The 20,746-nt window shown below is 42.6% G+C and overlaps 1 protein-coding gene across 1 annotated transcript in view; it reads left to right on the forward strand.

Moving 5' to 3' along the window:
* The window catches only part of LOC132818510 (ubiquitin-conjugating enzyme E2 U-like), a 51,828-nt gene extending 44,714 nt beyond the window's left edge, over positions 1–7,114 (forward strand). The window contains exons 9-10 of the mRNA XM_060829571.1: positions 2,184–2,302; positions 6,960–7,114. Coding sequence (XP_060685554.1) covers positions 2,184–2,302; positions 6,960–7,114 — 274 coding nt within the window. The remainder of the gene's footprint in view (positions 1–2,183; positions 2,303–6,959) is intronic.
* The last annotated feature ends 13,632 nt before the right edge of the window (positions 7,115–20,746 follow it).

Genomic DNA, 20,746 nt, shown 5'->3' on the forward strand with positions numbered 1-20,746 from the left:
ACAGGACATTGGTTAGGCCACTGTTGGAATATTGCGCGCAATTCCGGTCTCCTTCCTATCAGGAAGATGTTATGAAACATGAAAGGGTTCAGAAAAGATTTACAAGGATGTTGCCAGAGTTGGAGGATTTGAGCTATGGGGAGAGGCTGAACAGGCTAGGGCTGTTTTCCCTGGAGCGTCGGAGGCTGAAGGGTGAACTTATAGAGGTCTACAAAATTAGGAGGGGCATGGATAGGATAAATAGACAAAGTCTTTTCCCTGCGGTCAATGAGTCCAGAACTAGAAAACACACGTTTAGGGTGAGAGGGGAAAGATATAAAAGACCTAAGGGGCAACTTTTTCACACAGAAGGTGGTACGTGTATGGAATGAGCTGCCAGAAGATGTGGTGGAGGCTGGTACAATTGCAACATTTAAGAGGCATTTGGATGGGTATATGAATAGGAAGGGTTTGGAGGGATATGGGCCGGGTGCTGGCAGGTGGGACTAGATTGAGTTGGGATATCTGGTCGGCGTGGACAGGTTGGAGTGAAGGGTCTGTTTTCATGCTGTACATCTCTATGACTCTATGACTGAAGAATAGTCAATGTTGTCCCTTTGTTTAAGAAGGAAAACAGAGATAATCCTGGCCAGTGAGCCTGACATCAGTGGTGAGGACGCTGTTGGAGAAGATACTGAGGTAGGATTTATTCACATTTGTATCCATTGATGTGGTCTCCTCTACATCACGGGGACAGGACACCTAGTTGTGGATTGTTTTGGAGAACATCTCTGGGACACCTGCACCCACCAACCCCACAGCCCCATGGCTGAACACTTTAACTCCCCCTCCCACTCCGTCAAGGACATGCAGGTACTGGGCCTCTTCCATCACCAAGCCCTTACCACTTGATGCCTGGAGGAAGAGCACCTGATATTCCGCCTTGGGACCCTGCACCCACACAGGATCTGTGTGGATTTCAACAGTTTCCTCATTTCCCCACCCCCCACATTACCCCAGTCTCAAGCGTCCAACTCGGCACTGCCCTCCTGACCTGTCCATCACCTTTCCCATCTATCTGCTCCACCCTCCTCTCCGACCTATCACCCTCCCCCTCCCCTTCATCTACCTATCGTATTCTCAGCTACCTTCCCCCCAACCCCATCCCCCTCCCATTTATCTCTCAGTCCCCTGGCCCACAAGTCTCATTCTTGACGAAGGGCTGATGCCCGAAACATCGATTTGCTCCTCGGATGCTGTCTCACCTGCTGTGCTTTTCCAGCACCGCACTCTCAACAAATTATACAAGAAATGGCAGAACCCTTAGGAGCACTGACGTACAGAGAGATCTGGACATACAGGGCCATGAATCCCTGAAAGTGGGAACACAGGTAGCTAAAGTTGTCAAGAAGACAGACAACGTGCTTGCCTTCGTCAGTCGGGACATTGAATATAAAAATTGTCATGTTACAGCTGTATAAAACTTTAATTAGCCTACATTTGGAATGTCATGTGCAGTTCTGGTCACCGCACGTCCAGAAGGATGTGGATGCTTTGAAGAAGGTGTACGGAAGGTTTACTAGAATGTTGCCTGGTCTGGAAGGTTTGAGGTATGAGGAGAAGTTGGATAAACTCAGATTGTTTTCACTGGAACATCGGAGGCTGAGCAGCGACCTGACAGAAGTCTACAAAGTTATGAGAGGCATAGATAGGTGGATGGTCGGTGGCTGAATCCCAGGGTGGAAAAGTCAACTACAAGAGGGCACAGGTTCAAGGTGAGAGAGGAAAGTTTAGGGCAGAAGTGCAGGAAAAATTTTCACAGAGAAGGTGGTGGGTGCGTGAATTACACTGCCAGTGGAGGAGGTGGAAGCAGGCACATGAGCAACGTTTAAGATGCATCTTGATAGATACATGAGCGAGAGGCGAACAGAGTTTGAATCCATGAATGGGCAATAAATAGCGGGTCTAAAAAAGGACCAGGAATTGGTGCAGGCTTGCTGGGCTAAAGGGCCTGTTCCTGTGCTATGTTATTCTTTGTTTGAGTCAGGTATTTTTACTTAGCACTGCCTAAAAATTAGAGAATATTTCTTCTGAAAATAAACTGCCACTTAGATGTCAGCAATTTAAAATCAAATTATACAATTTGATTTATGTTCTAACTGCGAGATAACATACTGAGTGCTTTTGTATCATGTTGTGCACAGGTTCAATTACATAATGTATGGAGCATTTAAGAAAGGAAGGAACGCTCGAGTGACATTGGACGAAAAACTTGCACGAATCAACCGCATGAAAAATTGCTACATTATGGATAAACCCTTAGGTGATTTTTTTTAAAAATACTATTTCATGGAACGTTGGTATAGCTGACAAGACCAGCATTTATTGCCAACCCCTAACTGCCCCGAGAAGTTAAAAAAAGTAAAAAGTACTTGGATGGGCACTTGAAATGTCATAACATTCAAGAGTATAGATTGAGTGTTGCAAAGTAGGACTAGTGTAGCAGTTATTGTCAGTGTAGACTCAATAGGCTAATGGCATCTTCTGGACTATACAATTCTATGAATCTAAAGTGGTGGTCTGTCACCGGTTTGAACCACTACAATTAATCTCCTGTAAATTCCTCCTTGTCTTCTTTGGCTGTCCCTCAGGGTTGAGGGTGACTTGCTCAAAGTGGTTCGCCCCTTTGCAGATGCTTCTTCTCCAGGTTGTGTGTCTTAGAGGGGATGTTGCATTTGTTTAGGAAAGCTTTCGGGGAATCCTCAGCCCTCCTACTGATCACTGACCGTTGCAGAGCTCGGAGTAGAGCGTTTGTTTAGGGAGTCTTCTGTCAGGTATATAGACAATGTGGCCTGCCCGTTGTAACTGATCGAGCATGACCAGTGCCTCAATACTGGTGAAAGAATGCTCATGTTGGTATACCTATCCTGCCAGTGGATTTGTAGAATTTTTGTGAAGGCAGTAACTGGTGATAACTCTCCAGGGATTTGAGGACCATGGTTGTTCATGGTCAATGTTTCAGGTGCACACAGGAGGATGGGGACCATAGCTGCTCTGTTGATCATGAGCTTGCTGTTAGGTTTGAGGTATCGGATTTTGAATACTCTGTTCCTCAGGCATCTAAAGGCTGCACTGGCACATCAGAGTTGATGTTGAATCTCTTTGTCACTGTCTGCTTGCACTAAGAGGAGACTCCTGAGGTATAGCAAATGATTCACATTGTTCATGGGCTTGCCGTAGATTTGATGGTCGGGGAACAGTATTATGTGGCAGGAGCATGCTGGTAGAGCATTTTGAATTTCCAGATGTTTAGTCTGAGTACCATTTTCTCATTCATTATGGTGAATGGAACAATGATGGTTTGTAGCTCAGCCTCCAAGATTGTGTCCCATCAGGTACCTTCTGTGTACTGGAGCTCAAGGAGAGAAGGTGGTCTTGGTTCTGGCCTGGAGACATTGAAAGGTGAACAGTTTGCCGCTCGCTGTGTAGGTTAGCTCCACTCCAGTGGGGAGCTTCATGGACACAGGTTGGAGCATTACACCAAGGAAGAAGGCAGACGGTGTTTGTACGATGACACAGCCCTGCTTGACCCCAGTTTGCACTTTGGGTCTGAGTAGATCTATGGCTGAGAATCACAGCTTGCAAGTCAAGTGGAGAATGGTGATGAATTTCTGCAGGCAGCTTATTTTGAGGAAGATATACCACATTACTCATGTAAGTTTCGAAAAGCCATGTACAGAGATTGGTGCTAATGCCTGCCATATTCTTGGATTTGTGATGCACTGAAAACCATGTCCCTTGTGCCTCTTGACAAGCAGAAATCATTTTGAAACTCATGGAGGAACTCTTTAGTCACTATGGGGAGTCAGTTGAGGACGATTCTCCTGATGACCTTTCCTGTGGCAGACAGTAGGCAAATCCCTCTGTAATTTCCCCTGTCAGACCTGTCTCCTTTCTTAAGATGGTAACAATTACGGGCATCTCTGAGATCTCCTGGTATGCTGTCTTCTTTCCAGACAAGAGTGATGAAATTGTGGATTCGTGTCAAGACTGCTTCTTAGCCATATTTTCCAACCTCAGTGGCAATTCCATCTGTGCTGAATATGTTGTTGTTTCTCAGCTGTAAAATAGTTTTTCCAACCTCATGGCAAATTGGAGGTGTTCTGAAATGACAATGGGTAGTGTGTTGCTGGATGATCTTGAGAGCACTTACATTGAAGGCTGTGCCTAGGCCGAGGAGGTACTCAAAGTGCTGTCTCCAGTAGGTTCTGACTGCCTCTCTGTCTAGATGAGCGACTGACTGTTTTTGATTCTCAATGGAGTAGCTACCTGTGTACTCAGACTGGAGACAATTTTGATTGCGCTGAAGAAGCTGCACACATAGTGGTGAGCTGCTAAGTCTGCGCTCTTTCCACTCACCATCTAACCTTTGGGTCATGGGTTCTTTGTTACATTTCGGCCTTCAGTTGCCTGTCACCTTGTTTCCTGTCACTCGGGTTTTGGTGGAGCTGCCAGTACAGGAATGCCTTGTTGTTGCGTTCTAGGAGATTCTGAATCTTTTGATCATTCTCATTGACCCAGTCTCGGTTCCTCATTGAAAGGCCGAGTTCACAAGTGCTGACTATGGTGTATTTTAGCAGTGAGCAGTCTGTGGCTTTAGCACATTGGTCATTACCAGGTTGTCTGTGAGGCACTGCTGGAGTAGTCTTTCTTCTCAGGGTCTTTGAGTCTAGCAACATTCAGCAGAATGTTTCTGCCTCTGCCAATTTGGGGCCAGGTTGATGGAGATGTGAGAGTGGATTAATCAGTAGTTGGTCCAGTGGTTGCCAGCTCACCATGGTAATGATGATGCAGACATCTCTGTGGTCCCTCCATCAAATGCTAATGTAATCTGTTCTGTGCCTGTGCTTGGAATGGGGTAATGCCCTCAGATCTTGTCCTTGTCCCTCTGGGGGAGCAGCATGTTTGTTATGATGAGGTCATGTTCTTGACACTTGGTCAGGAGGAGGACTCCGTTGGAGTTTGTTTCCCCTTCACCTTCCTTGCTTAACATATCTTTCCAAAGGTTTGTATCCCTCTTGACTCTGCTGAGGAGAATCAACTTGTTTCCCATGGGGATGCGGGACAGCAGTTCACAAAGGCTGGAGTAGAATGCCTCTTTCATCTCATCCGTTGCGACTAAGGTCGGGTTGTAAACATTGACAACTGTGATTCGCTGCTTCTGGGCCAGGCTCAGCTGTAGGGCCATGAGGTGCTCACTTAGGAGGATTCATTGGGATGTCCAACCAGTTCTGATGAAGCTGACCCCATTGAGGTGATATTCTTCTGATTTGCCTTTCCAGAGGAAGTGTAATTGTCATTTTGTTCTTTGAGCTGCCCTTCTCCTGTCGGTTGTGTCTCACTCAGGGCAGCAATCTCAGTGTTACAGCACCAGAGTTCCTGGGCAATGATGGCACTGTGATACCGAAATCTGTCATTGTTGAATTCATTTGGTTGGGAGTGGAGGAGGTGGTGAAATGTAGGCAGACTCCATTGAGGGCTGTGATTGAGAAATCAGGGCGTGGGATTCAAGCAGACGTTACGCTTTCACTTTGGGCTGAAGATTACCTAACTGGAGGCCGATCCCCAAGCTGCTGTCAGGGTTTACCTGCCTACCTTGCAATGTGGCCTGGCCAACACTGTGCTCATAATATATCAGCGAAAGCAGGGAGAGTTCAGTTAGCTCAAAGACCAATGGGTCACTCAATACTCACCCATTAATGATTAAAAGAAGTAGTTTAACTGAGTAGGTGATGGGCATACCATGTTCTGCCAGTTCATCCAATTTTAACTGAATTCCACCCCTGCAGCTGTCACCCCATTCCAATGTGTGATTTAACGTTCTAGCCAATATAAGATTACAGAGATGTCTTGTAGGGAGTACACATTCCTGGACTTCAGGTAAAGGTCAGGTGTTCTTCCATTGTAATAGATGTGACATTATACTATCACCATCCATCTTGAGAGCAGTGTTTAATCAGGCAGGAAGGTCTGGACTACAGGCCCTGTTGCCTTCTTCATTACTCCCCAACAACAAAAGGGTGGGATATGCCTGGCAGTTTACCTGCCTGTGGGCTTTTGGGGCTAGATCTTTTTATTTGGGCACCTTTAGCAAGGACAGCCCCACCCTGGGAAGATCTTCTTACCCTCTAATATCATGAGATGAACTTTATGTTTTTACACAATATACTTTGCTGATTCGTCAGTCATTTTTTAAAACATAGTAATGCTTCTTGAATTTTATGAAGAAAATTGGTCAAGTTTAACATAATAAAGGGCTGGCCAACAATTTCCTAGTATAGTGCTGATTAGAACAGAATCTGTCTCTCTTTTGATTCTCCATTCTTGTTGAATCAATTGCTATCAGTGAGAGGAGCAGCATGCAGCATGGATACCACAATTAAACTCAGTATTCCTATATCGGTGTTTATGTAGTGAGGATGAAATCAGATTTGATCCTGATGCTCTCCAGTCAGGCAACATTTCCTGGTTCACTTCAGATATGAAGATCAGGAGAAAGTGAGGGCTGCAGATGCTGGAGATCAGAGTCGAGAGTGTGGTACTGGAAAAGCACAGCAGGTCAGGCATCTTCCAAGGAGCAGGCAAATCAACATTTCAGGCATAAGCCCTTCATCAACCCCTCCTGATGAAGGGCTTATGCCTGAAATGTCGATTCTCCTACTCCTCAGATGCTGCCTGACCTGCTGTGCTTTTCCAGATATGAAGATTAGCCTGACTCACTGGCTCATATATAGCATTGCCCAGTGACAGCTGGACCTTTCCAGAAAGGAGGGAAGAATTGTTTTTTAAAAAATTTCAATATTTGTGCACACTTTCAAAGATAATAAATGTGAAATCTTTTCACTGTCAGATTAATCAACTGTGGATGTTGATATATTTCATATTAACATTATTACATCATGTTCTTTGCTTTACTTTAGAAGCTTCAACTTCAGTAACCCAGGATCTGCCACCAAGAACCAAGTCAGTGCAACCCAACAGCAATACACAAGATGAGGAAATGTGGGACAAGGAAGTGGACAGTTTAGTTGGTTGGACAGCTCAGCTCAATTTAGATGAGCTGGAAGGTGATTAAGGAAAAGTATGTCAATATTCAACTCTTTCATGGCCTGCAAGCCTGTCATTAAATTAATTTGGATGATTTGATGTTCCCTTCAATGCTGCAAAAACTGGTTGTTCCTAAAATAATATTCAAAGGTCTCTATCCTGAAACATATCTTTATTATTTCCAGACTGTGAAATAAATGTTATTGATGTGATTGAAAACTTTGAAGGAAAGTTTTGGATTGCAAGTTTGGTTTCTGCTTTTTTTTTCATTGATGATGACACCTCCCATCTAATATTGCTCAAAGGAACTCTAGATCTCACAATACCCGTTAAAATTGATGACGTGAGAGGGACTGGGATTACATATTTTCTCAATCTTCACTTTCTCCAGTGAAAATATTTCAGTTCACATCTTCTGTGCCTCAACTTGTAGAGTTAATATCTAAATGAATCATAAAGACCATAGAGTAAAGACAAAATACTGGAATGCTGGACTATTATTTATAATTACTGTATTTATTACAAAGTCCAGAAGGTACAATTCCTATGCCCAGATATTTACCATAGAGATTTCTCTTGCCTGCCATCTTAAATTTCATACATTTAATCTTGTATCTTGGCTTCTTGTTCTTGAAACCTCAACTGCTGGAAACAATGTATTTCTGTCGACCCCTCCACTCCTTTCACCATAAATGGAAAAAGTTAATCACACTCACTTTTCAATCTGGATTATACTTAATTAAGCCATCTATTTTTTGAATCCAGTGAAGGTGATCTAGCAAGGAGAATGAAGCAGGGACATTCGCTCAAGCTGTCAGAAAATGGTTACCAATGTTTTTCCTCCATTGCATTCAGTTGTTTTGGGATACCAAACCTCAGGGATGATTTGTTAGTTTAGAAGTGCACATCACAGATTCACCAGCATGATATTATAATATGAAAGATTATTTCATAAATTCAGGTTGTTTAAATTTGGGTGATATTCCCTCGAGTAATGAGAGCTGACTAACCTCATCGTAGTGTTTCATCAAAGGGATTCAGTAGAGTAGGTACAAAGAAACTGGCTCTTCTGGAGGAGATTCCAAACAAGAGGACGTATCATATAATTAGATACAGACAATTTAGGTGTGAAAGCAGGAAGTATGTTCTGACACAAGTGGAAGTCTCAATCTCTTGCCTCGAAAAGGCTTTTGAAGCTGAATCAATTACGATTTTTAGAACTAAGATTTTTTTAATAGGAGTATTAAGGGATGTAGAACAAGTATGAGTAAATGGAACCGAGCTCTGATTGAATTGAATGGAACCAATGAAACCAAACATGCCCACTTTTTCATGGCTTATCAGCTTAATGCTACCAATGCAACTGATATTGCCTTTTTACAATAACATCAATATTCAGCATCACTCTTTCTCTCTCTTTGCAGATGCCACCTAACCTACAAAGTACTTCCAGCCACTTCAATTTATATTTCAGATTTCCAATACGTGCAATATTTGGCTTTTGATTTGCCAAAATAAATTTACAGTAATCTACAATATGTTGTTGCAAGAACCACCAAGGGAAAAATAATGCAGGAAAATGTAAGTTAATGTGGAGAAACCAAAAGCATGTTGTCAGGATCCTCCGTCTATCTGTCATTCCTGAAGCTGGGTTTTAATAAACTCAACATATTTTGAAAGATACCAAATGCATTTGAAATCTGTTATGCACCTGTTAGGAAACACATGCCTATTTTCAGTGCTCTCAGAACACAAAACACTAACCTCAAATCACACACTCTTTACTTTCCATGATGTTAATTAACTTTCTGAAAACCTAAACCTTTGTTAAGGAACAGAAGTTTTTATTTTAACTTTCATTTTCAGTAGTGCATAAACAATCACTGAGATGCATGGCTCAAAATGACTTTTCCACTGTCATAAGGTCAGAAATGGGTATGTTTGTTAATGATTGCACAATGTTCAATAGCAATTGTGACTCTTCAGATACTGAAGCAGTCTGTGTCCAAATGCAGCAAGACCTGGACAATATCCAGGTTTCGGCTGACAAATGGCAAATAACATTCATGCCACACAAATGCCAGGATATTGCCATTTACATCAAGAGAATCTAAGCATAACCCTTTCACTTTCAAAAGCATCACTATTGTTGAATCGCTCACAATCAATATCCTGGGGTTACCATTGACCAGAAACAGAACTGGACTACGCATTTAAGTATAATAGCAACAAGAATATATCAGAGGTTGGGAATACTGCAGCGGGTAACTCAGCTCGTGATTCCCCAAAGCCTGTCCACTATCACAAATCAGGAGTGTGATAGAATACTCAAAGTTTGTGCGAAGATTTGTAGATCGGGTGCTCATTGTTGTGGTTGTGTTCGCCGAGCTGGGAATTTGTGTTGCAGACGTTTCGTCCCCTGTCTAGGTGACATCCTCAGTGCTTGGGAGCCTCCTGTGAAGCGCCTCTGTGTTGTTTCCTCCGGCATTTATAGTGGTAGAATACTCTTCATTTAACTGAATGAGTGCAACTCCAACAACACTTGAACCTTAACACCTTCCAGGCCAAAGCAGTTCACTTGATTGGCATCACATCTACAAGCATTCACTCTCTCCACCACCAATGCTCATTACCATCCAAGTTTATCATAGGTAAAATGCACTGCACAAATTCACCAAGGCTCCTTGGACTGGACTTTCCAAATCCATGCCATCTACCATCTAGAAGGACATCAGGTATAGGGGAACTACCATCCACCTCAAGAGCTGCATGGCCTACTCCTGCTCCGATTTATTGTATTCTGATAATACCACTGTAGCATTTGTCAAAGCTACCACTTGCATGTCAGACTCTTTTTACGTGTGACACTAATATTCCTTTATCATGCCAACTCAGTACAGGTATTTTACTGATGGAGCCCTGAAGAATTAGGATGTCATTTGTTTCAGTCCTTTTGGAGCCTTGGCAGGATTTCCTTTTATTGGGTTTGTCCTTTGTATGTCTATGGGCCTGATATTCACACTTGTGCAGCGGAATGTAATTGGGGTTAATGAAATTTGCTGTCGTATTGTGTTATAATGAAGAATCTGTTATATCCTTGAAATTGAACTATTTGATGGATCAGACTGGAGAGGGTTTCATTTTAAGCGTAAACGTAATCGTATTGGTGGGAGGGGGGCAGTTGCCTTATGGTAATAATGTGGACCTGTAATCTAACAGGTCATTGCATTCATGAGAGGTGCAGAACAGACTTGAAGTGAAAGAGTAACTAACAAAATACTAATCAACTACTTGATTAAAACCATCCTCTGAATACAGGGTAGCAGTGCTGAATAATAATTAGAGGCATTAACTCACAGAGCATGATGTCTAATTACTTTATTGTGAGTGATGGGGATGGTGCAAGAAACTTTCATCAGTGTAGAGAGGACTAAAGTTCTGTCATAGCTTAGAGCATGCTGTTTCTGCTATAACACTGTCACTTGGCTTTCTGACAGGTTTTATGAATTCTGTAATCGTATCAACTTGTTGATGGATATAGATGCATTTCAAAATAAAACTCCAGGCAGTTAGATAAGTGGGAAACAGTGCTTTGGTATGTTAGGTATTCCAGATATGTATGTACAAAATTGAATAAATAATGGGCAATAAATTTGTTGTGACAGTCCTCTTGTAATCCAAATATTTTATATTTGATATAAAAAAGAAAGACTTGCATTATTACAAAAATGTCTGTTACATGAATTAGTACAAAGTAGTCGAAATCCAGTAAGTGTGGTCACTGTTATTGTGTTGCATCATAAGAACATATGAATTAGGACCAAAAGTAGGGCACATGGTCCTCGAGTATGCTCCAACATGCAATAACATCACAGCTGATCATTTACTACATTCTTGTCACCTCTAGTAACCTTCCACCCTCTTCATTCTCAAGAGTCTATCTACTTTATCTCTGCCTTAAAAATATTTAAACCTTTTACTCCATTGCCTTATGAGAATAAGAGTTCCAAAGACTCACAACACTGTGAGAAAGAAAGTTCTCATAATCTCGGTCTTAAATGAACAACCCTTTTTTTTTAAAACAGTGACCCTTATTTATAGATTCTCCCACAAGAGAAAAGATCTTCCATTTCTACCCTGTCAAGATTCCTCAAGATTTTATATGTTTCTATCAAGTTAACTCTTACACTTCTGAATTCCAACAGATACAAGCCTAGCTTGTTATAAAACAATCACCTATTGTTCAACTTGACACACTACCAGAAGAGCAGAAATGGGTGCTGGAGATTAGAGTCAAGATTAGAGTGGTACTGGAAAAGCACAGCCAGTCAGGCAGCATCTGAGGAGCAGGAAAACCAATGTTTCGGGCAAAAGCCCTCCCCCCACCTTACCCCAGTTCCAACCTTTCAGCCTAGCACCTCCCTCATGACCTATCCCACCTGTCAATCTTCCTTCCCACCTATCCACTCCATCCTCCTCTCTGACCTATCACCTTTACCCCACCTCCATCCACCTATTGCATTCTCAGCTATCTTCTCCCTAGCCCCCTCCCATTTATCCCTACACCTCTCTGAGTCTCCCGTCCTCATTCCTGATGAAAGGCTTTTGCCCGAAACATCGATTTTCCTGCTGCTCAGATGCTGCCTGACCTGCTGGGCTTTTCTAGCACCACTCTAATCTTGACACTGCCAGAAGACTCAGATGCAGGTTACAATCACATATTTATGTGTATTCAAAGACAGCCAGCCTTGAACTTAGTATTACTAAACTCTGGTAAAGAAAATGAGTTAACCTCTGTTATACACCTTAAATCATGTATTCAATTTACAGCCAAACGTCAACTAGATGTCACTTATTTCCCACAGTGCATACATCAGGCTTTGTTCATGTCCACCCAAGGCCACATTTTTCTTGCTGATTGTATAACTTGGACTGCATATTTTTTTCTATCACTCAGTCCCTGGCCTGGCTCTTTACCATTATGTCTCCAATACACCTGCTGGTGCACTGTTCTATTTACTATTATTTCTAGAAACACTTCCAGCTGAAGCTGTATTCAACTCTTTCAGCATTAATCTGTTCATGCCCTTTAAAGGTATTATTTGGGTAAACCATCTCCAAACTGCTTCCAACTCACGTATTCCTTGCTTTATTAGGGAGAGAAAAAAATAAATTGTATTGCAGATGTGGTATGCTGTGTTTAACTGAAGTATTTTTGTATTTAATTACCCTCCCAATGAACTACAACAACCTATTAACTATCCAAAATACTTGCTGTATCTGCATACTAAACTTTTGTGGTTCATGCACATGGATACCCAACTCTCTCTGTAACTTGGGGCTCTACAATCTTATGTAAGATGTTGAGTGAGGGTTTTCTTAAAGTCAAGACCAACAAATCATATTTTCAGCCAAGTTCTGCACATCAGGACGAGATCTTCAGTAGTTAGTAAGAGGCCTATTAACAACGACTCAATGTTACTCAATATCATCTTCATTACTACTTAATCTCACCTCATTAATATCCACTCTCTGATTCTGACCCTCATCATACAGAATGTAAAACCTGAGAAAACTGACATGAAATTCAGGGCTGACACCTGGCAGTTTGCTCACTACTTTATGGGCAGCACAGTGGCTCAGTGGTTAGCACTATTGCCTCACAGCGCCAGAGACCTGGGTTCAATTCCCACCTTGGGCAACTGTCTGTGTGGAGTTTGCACGTTCTCCTCGTGTCTGCATGGGTTTACTCCAGGTGCTCCGGTACAGTCCAAAGATGTACAGGTTAGGTGAATTGGCCATGCTAAATTACCCCTTCACCTAACGCTACAGGCAAATGTAGGGGAATGGGTATAGGTTGGGTGCTCTTCGGAAGGTCGGTTTGGACTTTTTGGGCCGAAGGGCCTGTTTCCACACTGTCAGTAATCTAATCTAATCTACATCCTCAACCATACCTTCACCTTGGACACTCAGCACCAACGTCTGAGGGTATGCTCCTTGGGTAGCGGGCATACGCACCCCATGTCCAAGAAAGTCGGCATCTGACATATGCCAGCCTCTCTTCACTATTATGGCTGATCCACTTCAATGCAGCACTATGAAGTGCCCTGACACCTCTCATTGCAATGCTGCTGCAAGAACACTTGGTGAGCAGGCACAGACATCCAGCTCACAGATTGAACCAGGCTGCAACTCTGAGCTCACTTGTTCTCTTAGTGCTCACTCACTTTGTGCCAATTTGGATGCTCACAGCATCTCTGCCTTGCCTTCCAATTCAGTGCCTTGTCCCCTCAGACCACTTTACGTGCTTACAGTAATTATGTCTTGCCTTGCTGTTCAGCAGGGACCCAAAGCCACACAGTTTGTCATGCTTGTCAGCAGTATTCAGACAAGGTAGTGACATTGTTTACTGTACGGCCCATTGCCACATCAATCTCACATGTGCACCATGTGCCAGCCACAGATATGGCAAACACATCTCAGGTGCTGCAGCAAATTCACATCTTGGTGTCAAAAGGAAGTAGTCCTCAGTCAACTCAAGGGAGACTGTTGTTAGTCAGAGGATACTAGCACTATAACTCAAGAGCATCATCTCATATCACTCCAGGGGCTTGGACATGGTCTGTCAGTTGTTTAGGAAGGTGAGGGTCCGTAGGGGGCGCACCCTACCATCCATCCTGCCTACTTCTGCTTGTGGGCTGTTTCCCCCTATAATGAGACAAAGGGAAGGATTGAGTGAGCTGAAAGTGGCTGTTAAGTATTGGTGCGTTGGGGGAAAGGTAGTAAGGAATCCTGAGTGAGTAAGTTGGAGACACTGAAGCCAGGCTGGGTTAATGGTGTAGGAGGTTGGCTGAGTGACAGTAAGTGAGAGGAAGTGCTGCAGACAGGAGTGAGCATGGTAGAGCATGAGCCTTGGTTGGAAGTGGGTGCAGTAGCAGAGAGAAAGTGAGTGTGGTTAGCAGAGAGAAGAAGCTGATACTTACCATGTCAAGCAGAGGTCATCGACCCTCTTCCTGCATTGCTGGGCGTTTCTCCAGATTGCTAAAACTGCAGTGACCTGGGTAGAAACCTCAGGTCAGACTGACAGCATCTGGTGTTCTGGCCTCCTCTGCTGGTCCTGGGATTGGACATCCTTTCTTTGTAACATCCTGCCCACCAGATCCCTGTGCAGAAAGCAGGGCACCATCTTCTTCTTCTCCACCATACCTGAGGCAAATTTCAACAACTGTGCGTGGGGATCTCTGAACTGCCAGCACTTGAGTGGCCGCATTCAGTCTGTGATGTATTTTGCCATTGACCAGTGACATTGGTGTTTCCCAGCAGTGGTGAGTTCCTTCACCTTTAGTGAGTGAGAGAACTGGACTGGCATCAGACGAGAATGGCATCATAGCGACACGTTAGATAGTGTTTGAGACAATATCGCAAGAAAACTCTTTAGGCTTCACAGTCAGAAACCGTCCATGAAACTCACTTTTCAGCTCAATCCTGTTGGAAGGAAGGGAACCTGTAGGTTTGAGGTAGGGGGGCCTGAACAACCAGGCTGCACCTGTGACTCAATGTACCAAGTGTGAACTGCATTATGCTCCACTATCAAACTTGTATGACTTGTAAATGAGCACTGCAAATGGAAAATGGCTGCAACTACCCTACAGTGCTTAGTTTTCTCTCTAAGCACACATGAGTAACTTGTGAGTGACGTGAGGCCCTTCACAGGGCAATTACATCAATCAGGCACTCCCACTTTATAGGTTGAAGACATCTGTAATGGTAGCATCCTGTCTGTGAAACGCATGCAGTTCCAACTGTGTAGGATACAAATCCTGGTCACAATCAATCTTGACCAAGTCATTGGCCATTTCAGATTAAAAATAATTTCTGTATGAAGCAGAAATAATCACAGATGACCTTAAAAGTCTCACCTACAAGTCACAATTTACAAATACAATCCAAGATCTCAAAGGTTGCACAAGGGCACAGAGGAGATTTCCTCTCACTTCAAACGGGGGAAATATTTGCCAACTTGGGGAATGTGGTGGATGGAAGAACAAGGTGTCAGTAACCATATAGCTATTATAATCTCCTCCTGTATCTCTGTCATTGGATTGTGCTGCATTCACTCTTTTGTTTCTATCTGTACTATACACACACACAACACTCCTTTGAGTCTGTTGTCTGAGTGTTTGACCATCATCGTGCCAAGAATTTCAGATAGGAAAGAGTTTGATCATACTGTGTTAAGAAGTGTGATGGCTTGGGGCAAGAAACTGTTGCACAGTCTGGCCGTGAGAGACTGAATGCTCCGGTATCTTCTGCCTAATGGCTGGACCGAGAAGAGTTTGAGTGAGGGGTGTGTGGGGTCTTCCACAATGCTGTTAGCCTTTCCGATGCAGCGTGTGGTTTAAATGTCTGTAAAGGAGGGAAGAGAGATCCCGATGATCTTCTCAGATGTCCTCACTAAGCATTGTAGGGTCTTACGATCCAAGATGGTCCAATTCCCAAACCAGGCAGTGAAGCAGCAGCTCAGGGTACTCTCGATGTACTCTGTCGAATATGGTGAGGAGCTTCAAAACATCAAAACTATCATCTTTAGAGAAACCAATTTGTTCTCTTCACTTCCCACAACCCAAATAAAAATATTATGACCAAGTGAGGAGGGGTGATTAGCATTTCTCTTTTCGACCCCCTCCCACTGAGGTTACCAAATATTTGTGATTCTTTTCTAGTACGCAGCTATGACACTTAGTTCACCAGGTCAACATGAAGAAGCCCATTTCAATGTTTTCTTGATGGAAAAAGGGAATTTTCAAACCGACAGCCCTGAGAAAAACAAAATGTGACATTAATACTCACACAAACACAGCAATATGTTTAAAAAGGGAGGAAGGGCGTGGATCAGACAGGAAGGTAAAGTCAGTTACAGATTAAAGTTTTCAGAATCATTGAGTTGCAATAGCGAAACTCTTTTTCCAACTGTTTAGCTGTTTTTCTGTTTTCGGGAGAATGGTAAATGCTTGTAGCTCCCCTTGATTTCTCAATGAGCAGTGGTTTTCACAAACTGCTTCTTCACAGGTGTTGTTTCCTGAGACAGATAGATAGATGGAAAGACAGAGAGAGAGAGAAGCTTTTAGTCTTCTTGCTGTTACCAATCCACATTGTTCTCTTCATCCTCATTTCTCAATATGTGAATGTATCATTCATGTTTGAGTGAAAAGATACAAATTCCTTGATGGCTCGCTGATTTTCATCATTTATTTTATCTAGAACTCTTCACACAATTGAACATTCTTTTCCAATCATCAAATGATCCATGGTATTTTTTTTAATCTATTAACCACCATTTCAGCACCTCTTGTTTAAAATGGTAAATCCCAATGCAGCAGGCTTTGTGTACAGTCTGCCATGCTGGTTGTTTAAGCTTGTAAAGCAATTGCAACAGTCATCTTAGCCCAAAAATGTCCTTTATAAAAGACATTTTCTGTCCATGCAAATCTTCACTATTAAAGTTAAATTATGACAGTTAAATATCATTAGTTCACTTCACTATGATTGTAGTAACATTCACAGAAATTAATTATGTTCCTTAGAGGGTGTAGAAATTTTGCAGAACTGTTTAAGAAGTGAGTTTACAACAGGCTCATATGTATTCAGAGGTCCCTGATTTGCAAATGCAATCCCATACGTTGTTGTCATTTTAAAGACCTGACTTAAGAACATTTCCTGTACTTACAAATAGCTGCTTTCCATTGTCATGCATTGTAATCGGACTTGTGTACAATTTGTCTCGTGGACAGACTCCAGAATGGAACCCCATTCACAATCTGGAATTGCCTACCTCAGTTTGAGTGTGCTACACTGACACCCGCTCTCGTGAATTGAAAATCAGGGTAGTACTCAGTTGCTTTAATGGACACACCCATGATTCAGAAAGCACCAAAGAAAATTGAGTATTTGCTCATGATGATGGCCTGGTGGTTGAAGTATTAATCCAGAGACTGGGTCATGTCCCTGGTTCCAACCCTGTCAGGGCAGATGGTGAAATTAGAATTTAACAAAAATTTGGAATTAAGAGTCTAATGAGTCTATTGCTGATCATCACAAAAATTCCGTCTGGTTCATTGAGGTCCTTTAAGGAAGGAATTTGCTATCCTTATCTAGTTTGGCCTACATGACCCACAGCAATGTGGTTGAGTCTTAAATACCCACTGGGCAACTAGGGCAATAAAGTACTGGCCCAGCCAATGAAGCTCACATGCTGTGAATCAATAAAACTATTACCATCCTCTTTCTCAATATTAGGATATTCATCACTCTAGAATCCCTATTTGCATTAGAGTACACAAGATGGGCAGGGTGTGCCCACTTTGGTTTCCCACCACTCAAGCAGAACAGGCCAAAAAGACTGAGACTTGTTGCCAAAATTCAGTTGGAATAGCAGTGTCTGGTACTTGACTTGATCTGATAATGTCAGTAACATTAAAACGTTACTCGCTTTGTCTTAGATTGCACCTGCCAGTGGGGTCCAGATGTGCCTCTTGATAAGCCTAAGGCCTCATCTCACTGGATGTATTGGGTTTGAAAGTTACATGGTTCACAGTTTCCAAGCACATGAAGTTCTTACCTTTGGCTTCATTCCGACTGCATCAGTGGCTTTATTTAGGATGGGTGTGGATTCCAAAGCAAAGGCACTGGAATCTCAATGACAGTCCGGGGACTAATATTACTGGGTTTGAGTGGTGTTTGGTTGTTCCATTTGTAAGATTTTCACAAGAATTATGGCAGCAGTTCACTGTAGCAGCTGATCAATCTCAGGGCCTAATAAAGTACAATTAATGACTGCAATATAAAGAACTTGGAAATCCTAGACAGACTGGAAGAACTCAAAATAAATAAATCTTAAGTACCAATATCAATAGAGAGTGAGATTGTGAGGCATTGACAGTTTTACGAGGGAGTCAGTGAACAATAGGGACCTTCCAGTAGTCTGGGTAAAGGCCAACATTATGACATTTTTAGAAATATTACCAAACAGATCCAGGCAACTGTAGACCCTTAATTATTTCTCCATACCAAGTGAGATTGTGGTGTTTGATACTGGAACTAAAGTACAGAATTATTAGTTGTTAAGAGTATCTAATATGGGTATCTGGACGGGAAAGATCCTTCCTGATCAATCTTCTTGACTTTTATTCAGAAATATATCCCGAGTGGACAATAGGAAGTTCTGTAATGTGATTTACTTGGATTTCTTCAAAGTATGTATTAAAATTTCACACTGAAAATAACTAGTTGTTAGAAATGGGAGAGATTCAAGATACAACTTGGAATTTGGGAAGAAATAGCTGAAGACCACGAAGCAGCTGCCAGCAGCCTCTGGCAGGAATTATGTCATATGTCATATGTGTATAGAGCAGGAGTATCCCAGGACATGATGCGGGTACTCTCTTCCTCTCTTTGGCACTTTTGATTTGGAACCATTGATCCTTGGCCTTCTGATTTTGGAAAATGAAGTAATTGATGGGCATCATTTTCCAGGATCAGTGTTTGCAGGATTGACTACAACTGGAGAATAGAATGGAGTCCTTACAAAAAGCAGCACATTTCTGAATAGTTTACCAAGGCATTCAATCCATTTAACACTTATGCTCTCATTGCTTCCCCTCCCTCCCAGAACCATTATAGCATCCCCCTTAAACGCACCTTCCCCCACCATCCTCCGCACTCAACAATTCATCCTCTGCCAGCTCAAATGTGATGTAACCATTGAACACAACTTCCCTGCCCACCCATTTCAGCATTCCCTTTGTGATGTCCTAGTCTACTCCAAGTCACTCCCCTCACATCCAATTCCTTCCCCATGGCACTTCCTTTCCAAAGACACCTAACCTTTCACATTTTCCCTTTCACTGCCGAAGGTCCCAAATGCTCCTTCTAGCTGAAGCAGTGGTTTAATTGTACTTCTTTCAATTTGTGTTCACTGCTCACAATGTGGTCTCCTCAGGCCTGTGAAGACCAAATACAGACAGGAAGACTGTTTTGTGGAACACCATTGTTCAGTCCACAAGTCAATCCACAAGCCCCCATGGTGTCCATGAGTTATTAGGGTTCCACTGAAGTTCAACTCTAGCTTGAGGAATAGTTCCTTATCTCTCAATGTGATACTTTACGGCCTTCTGGACTCAGCACTGGTTTCCATAGCTCTAGAAGTGCAGCAGGCCAGGGAGCATCCGAGGAGCAGGAGAATCGACATTTCGGGCATAAGCCCTTCTTCAGGAATGGCTTATGCCCGAAACGTCAATTCTCCTGCTCCTCGGATGCTCCCTGGCCTGCTGTGCTTTTCCAGCAGCACACTTTTCAACTCTGGTCTCCAGCATCTGCAGTCCTCACTTTTTCCATAGCTCTAGACCATAGCTTCTGTCTCTATTGTTTTGTAAGATTTATTTTCCTTATTTTTGTGGTTTGCCATGTCAGCCTTTGTTTTGTTTCTTTCCTTATCCCTTCAGTGCATTTAGTTTTTCTATGTAGAATTCCTGTCTCTTTTGAACAAAATCTTTGTTTCTTCACAATATTCAATACTATTTGGCAGTTATATCATTAAGTCTTTTATTATTTTATTTTCTCCGGCATTTGTCCTATCACAGATCTTCGTCTTTGCTCTTCCTGCCTTCTAACCCTCCCACTAGCTTAAAACTTCATTTTTCTGATGAAAGATCATCAACCTTAAATGTTAATTTTGTTTCTGTTGAGTTTCTCTAACATTTTTTAAAAATCTTTTTCTCCAATGATTTTCTTGCTGCATTGATTTTAACTGTAGTGATTATTTTTTGCTGTAAATGTTACCTTCTTCCTTCCTTTAAAGTGCTCCTTAATAAAAGATTTTCAAGGATGTTGCCGGGGTTGGAGCGTTTGAGCTATAGGGAGAGGCTGAACAGGCTGGGACTGTTTTTCCTGGAGCATCAGAAGCTGAAGGGTGACCTTATAGAGGTTTACAAAATCATGAAAGGCATGGATAGGGTAAATAGACAAGGTCTTTTTCCTGGGATGGAGGAGTCCAGAATTGGAGGGTTCAGGGAGAGAGGGGAAAGATTTAAAAGGGACCTAAGGGGAAACCTTTTCACGCAGTGGGTGGTGCATATATGGAATGTGCTGCCAGAGGAAGTGGTGGAGGCTAGTACAATTTAAAAGGTATCTGGATGGGTATATGAATAGGAGGGTTTAGAGGAATATGGGCCAAATGCTGGCAAATGGGACTAGATTAATTTAGGACATCTGGTAGGCATGGACGGGTTGGACCGAAGGGTCTGTTTCTATGCTGTACATCTCTGTGACTCTCTGACTTTTTGACCAATCTGTGCATAGATGTCACTGGTTAGACAGACATAGCTAATAGCTCTTGAGAAAGTGATGTCAGGCTACTTTTGAATCTGTGCAGTTGTGGTGAAGTTGTTCTCACAATGCTGTTAGGTATGAGACAACAATAAACATACAATGCTAAAGGAGCTAAGTTGGTGTAGCCATTGATGGTACAATCTGTAACCATGGTATACTGATGTTGGAAAGAACAGATGTTTAGGCTGGTGGATGACGTACAGATTCAGGCCTGTTTTGTCTTTAGTGGTAGACAGGCAGAAGGCTGGAAGAACACAGCAAGCCAGACGAGCAT

Source organism: Hemiscyllium ocellatum, chromosome 9 (genome assembly GCF_020745735.1).
Source record: "Hemiscyllium ocellatum isolate sHemOce1 chromosome 9, sHemOce1.pat.X.cur, whole genome shotgun sequence".
Taxonomy (NCBI): domain Eukaryota; kingdom Metazoa; phylum Chordata; class Chondrichthyes; order Orectolobiformes; family Hemiscylliidae; genus Hemiscyllium; species Hemiscyllium ocellatum.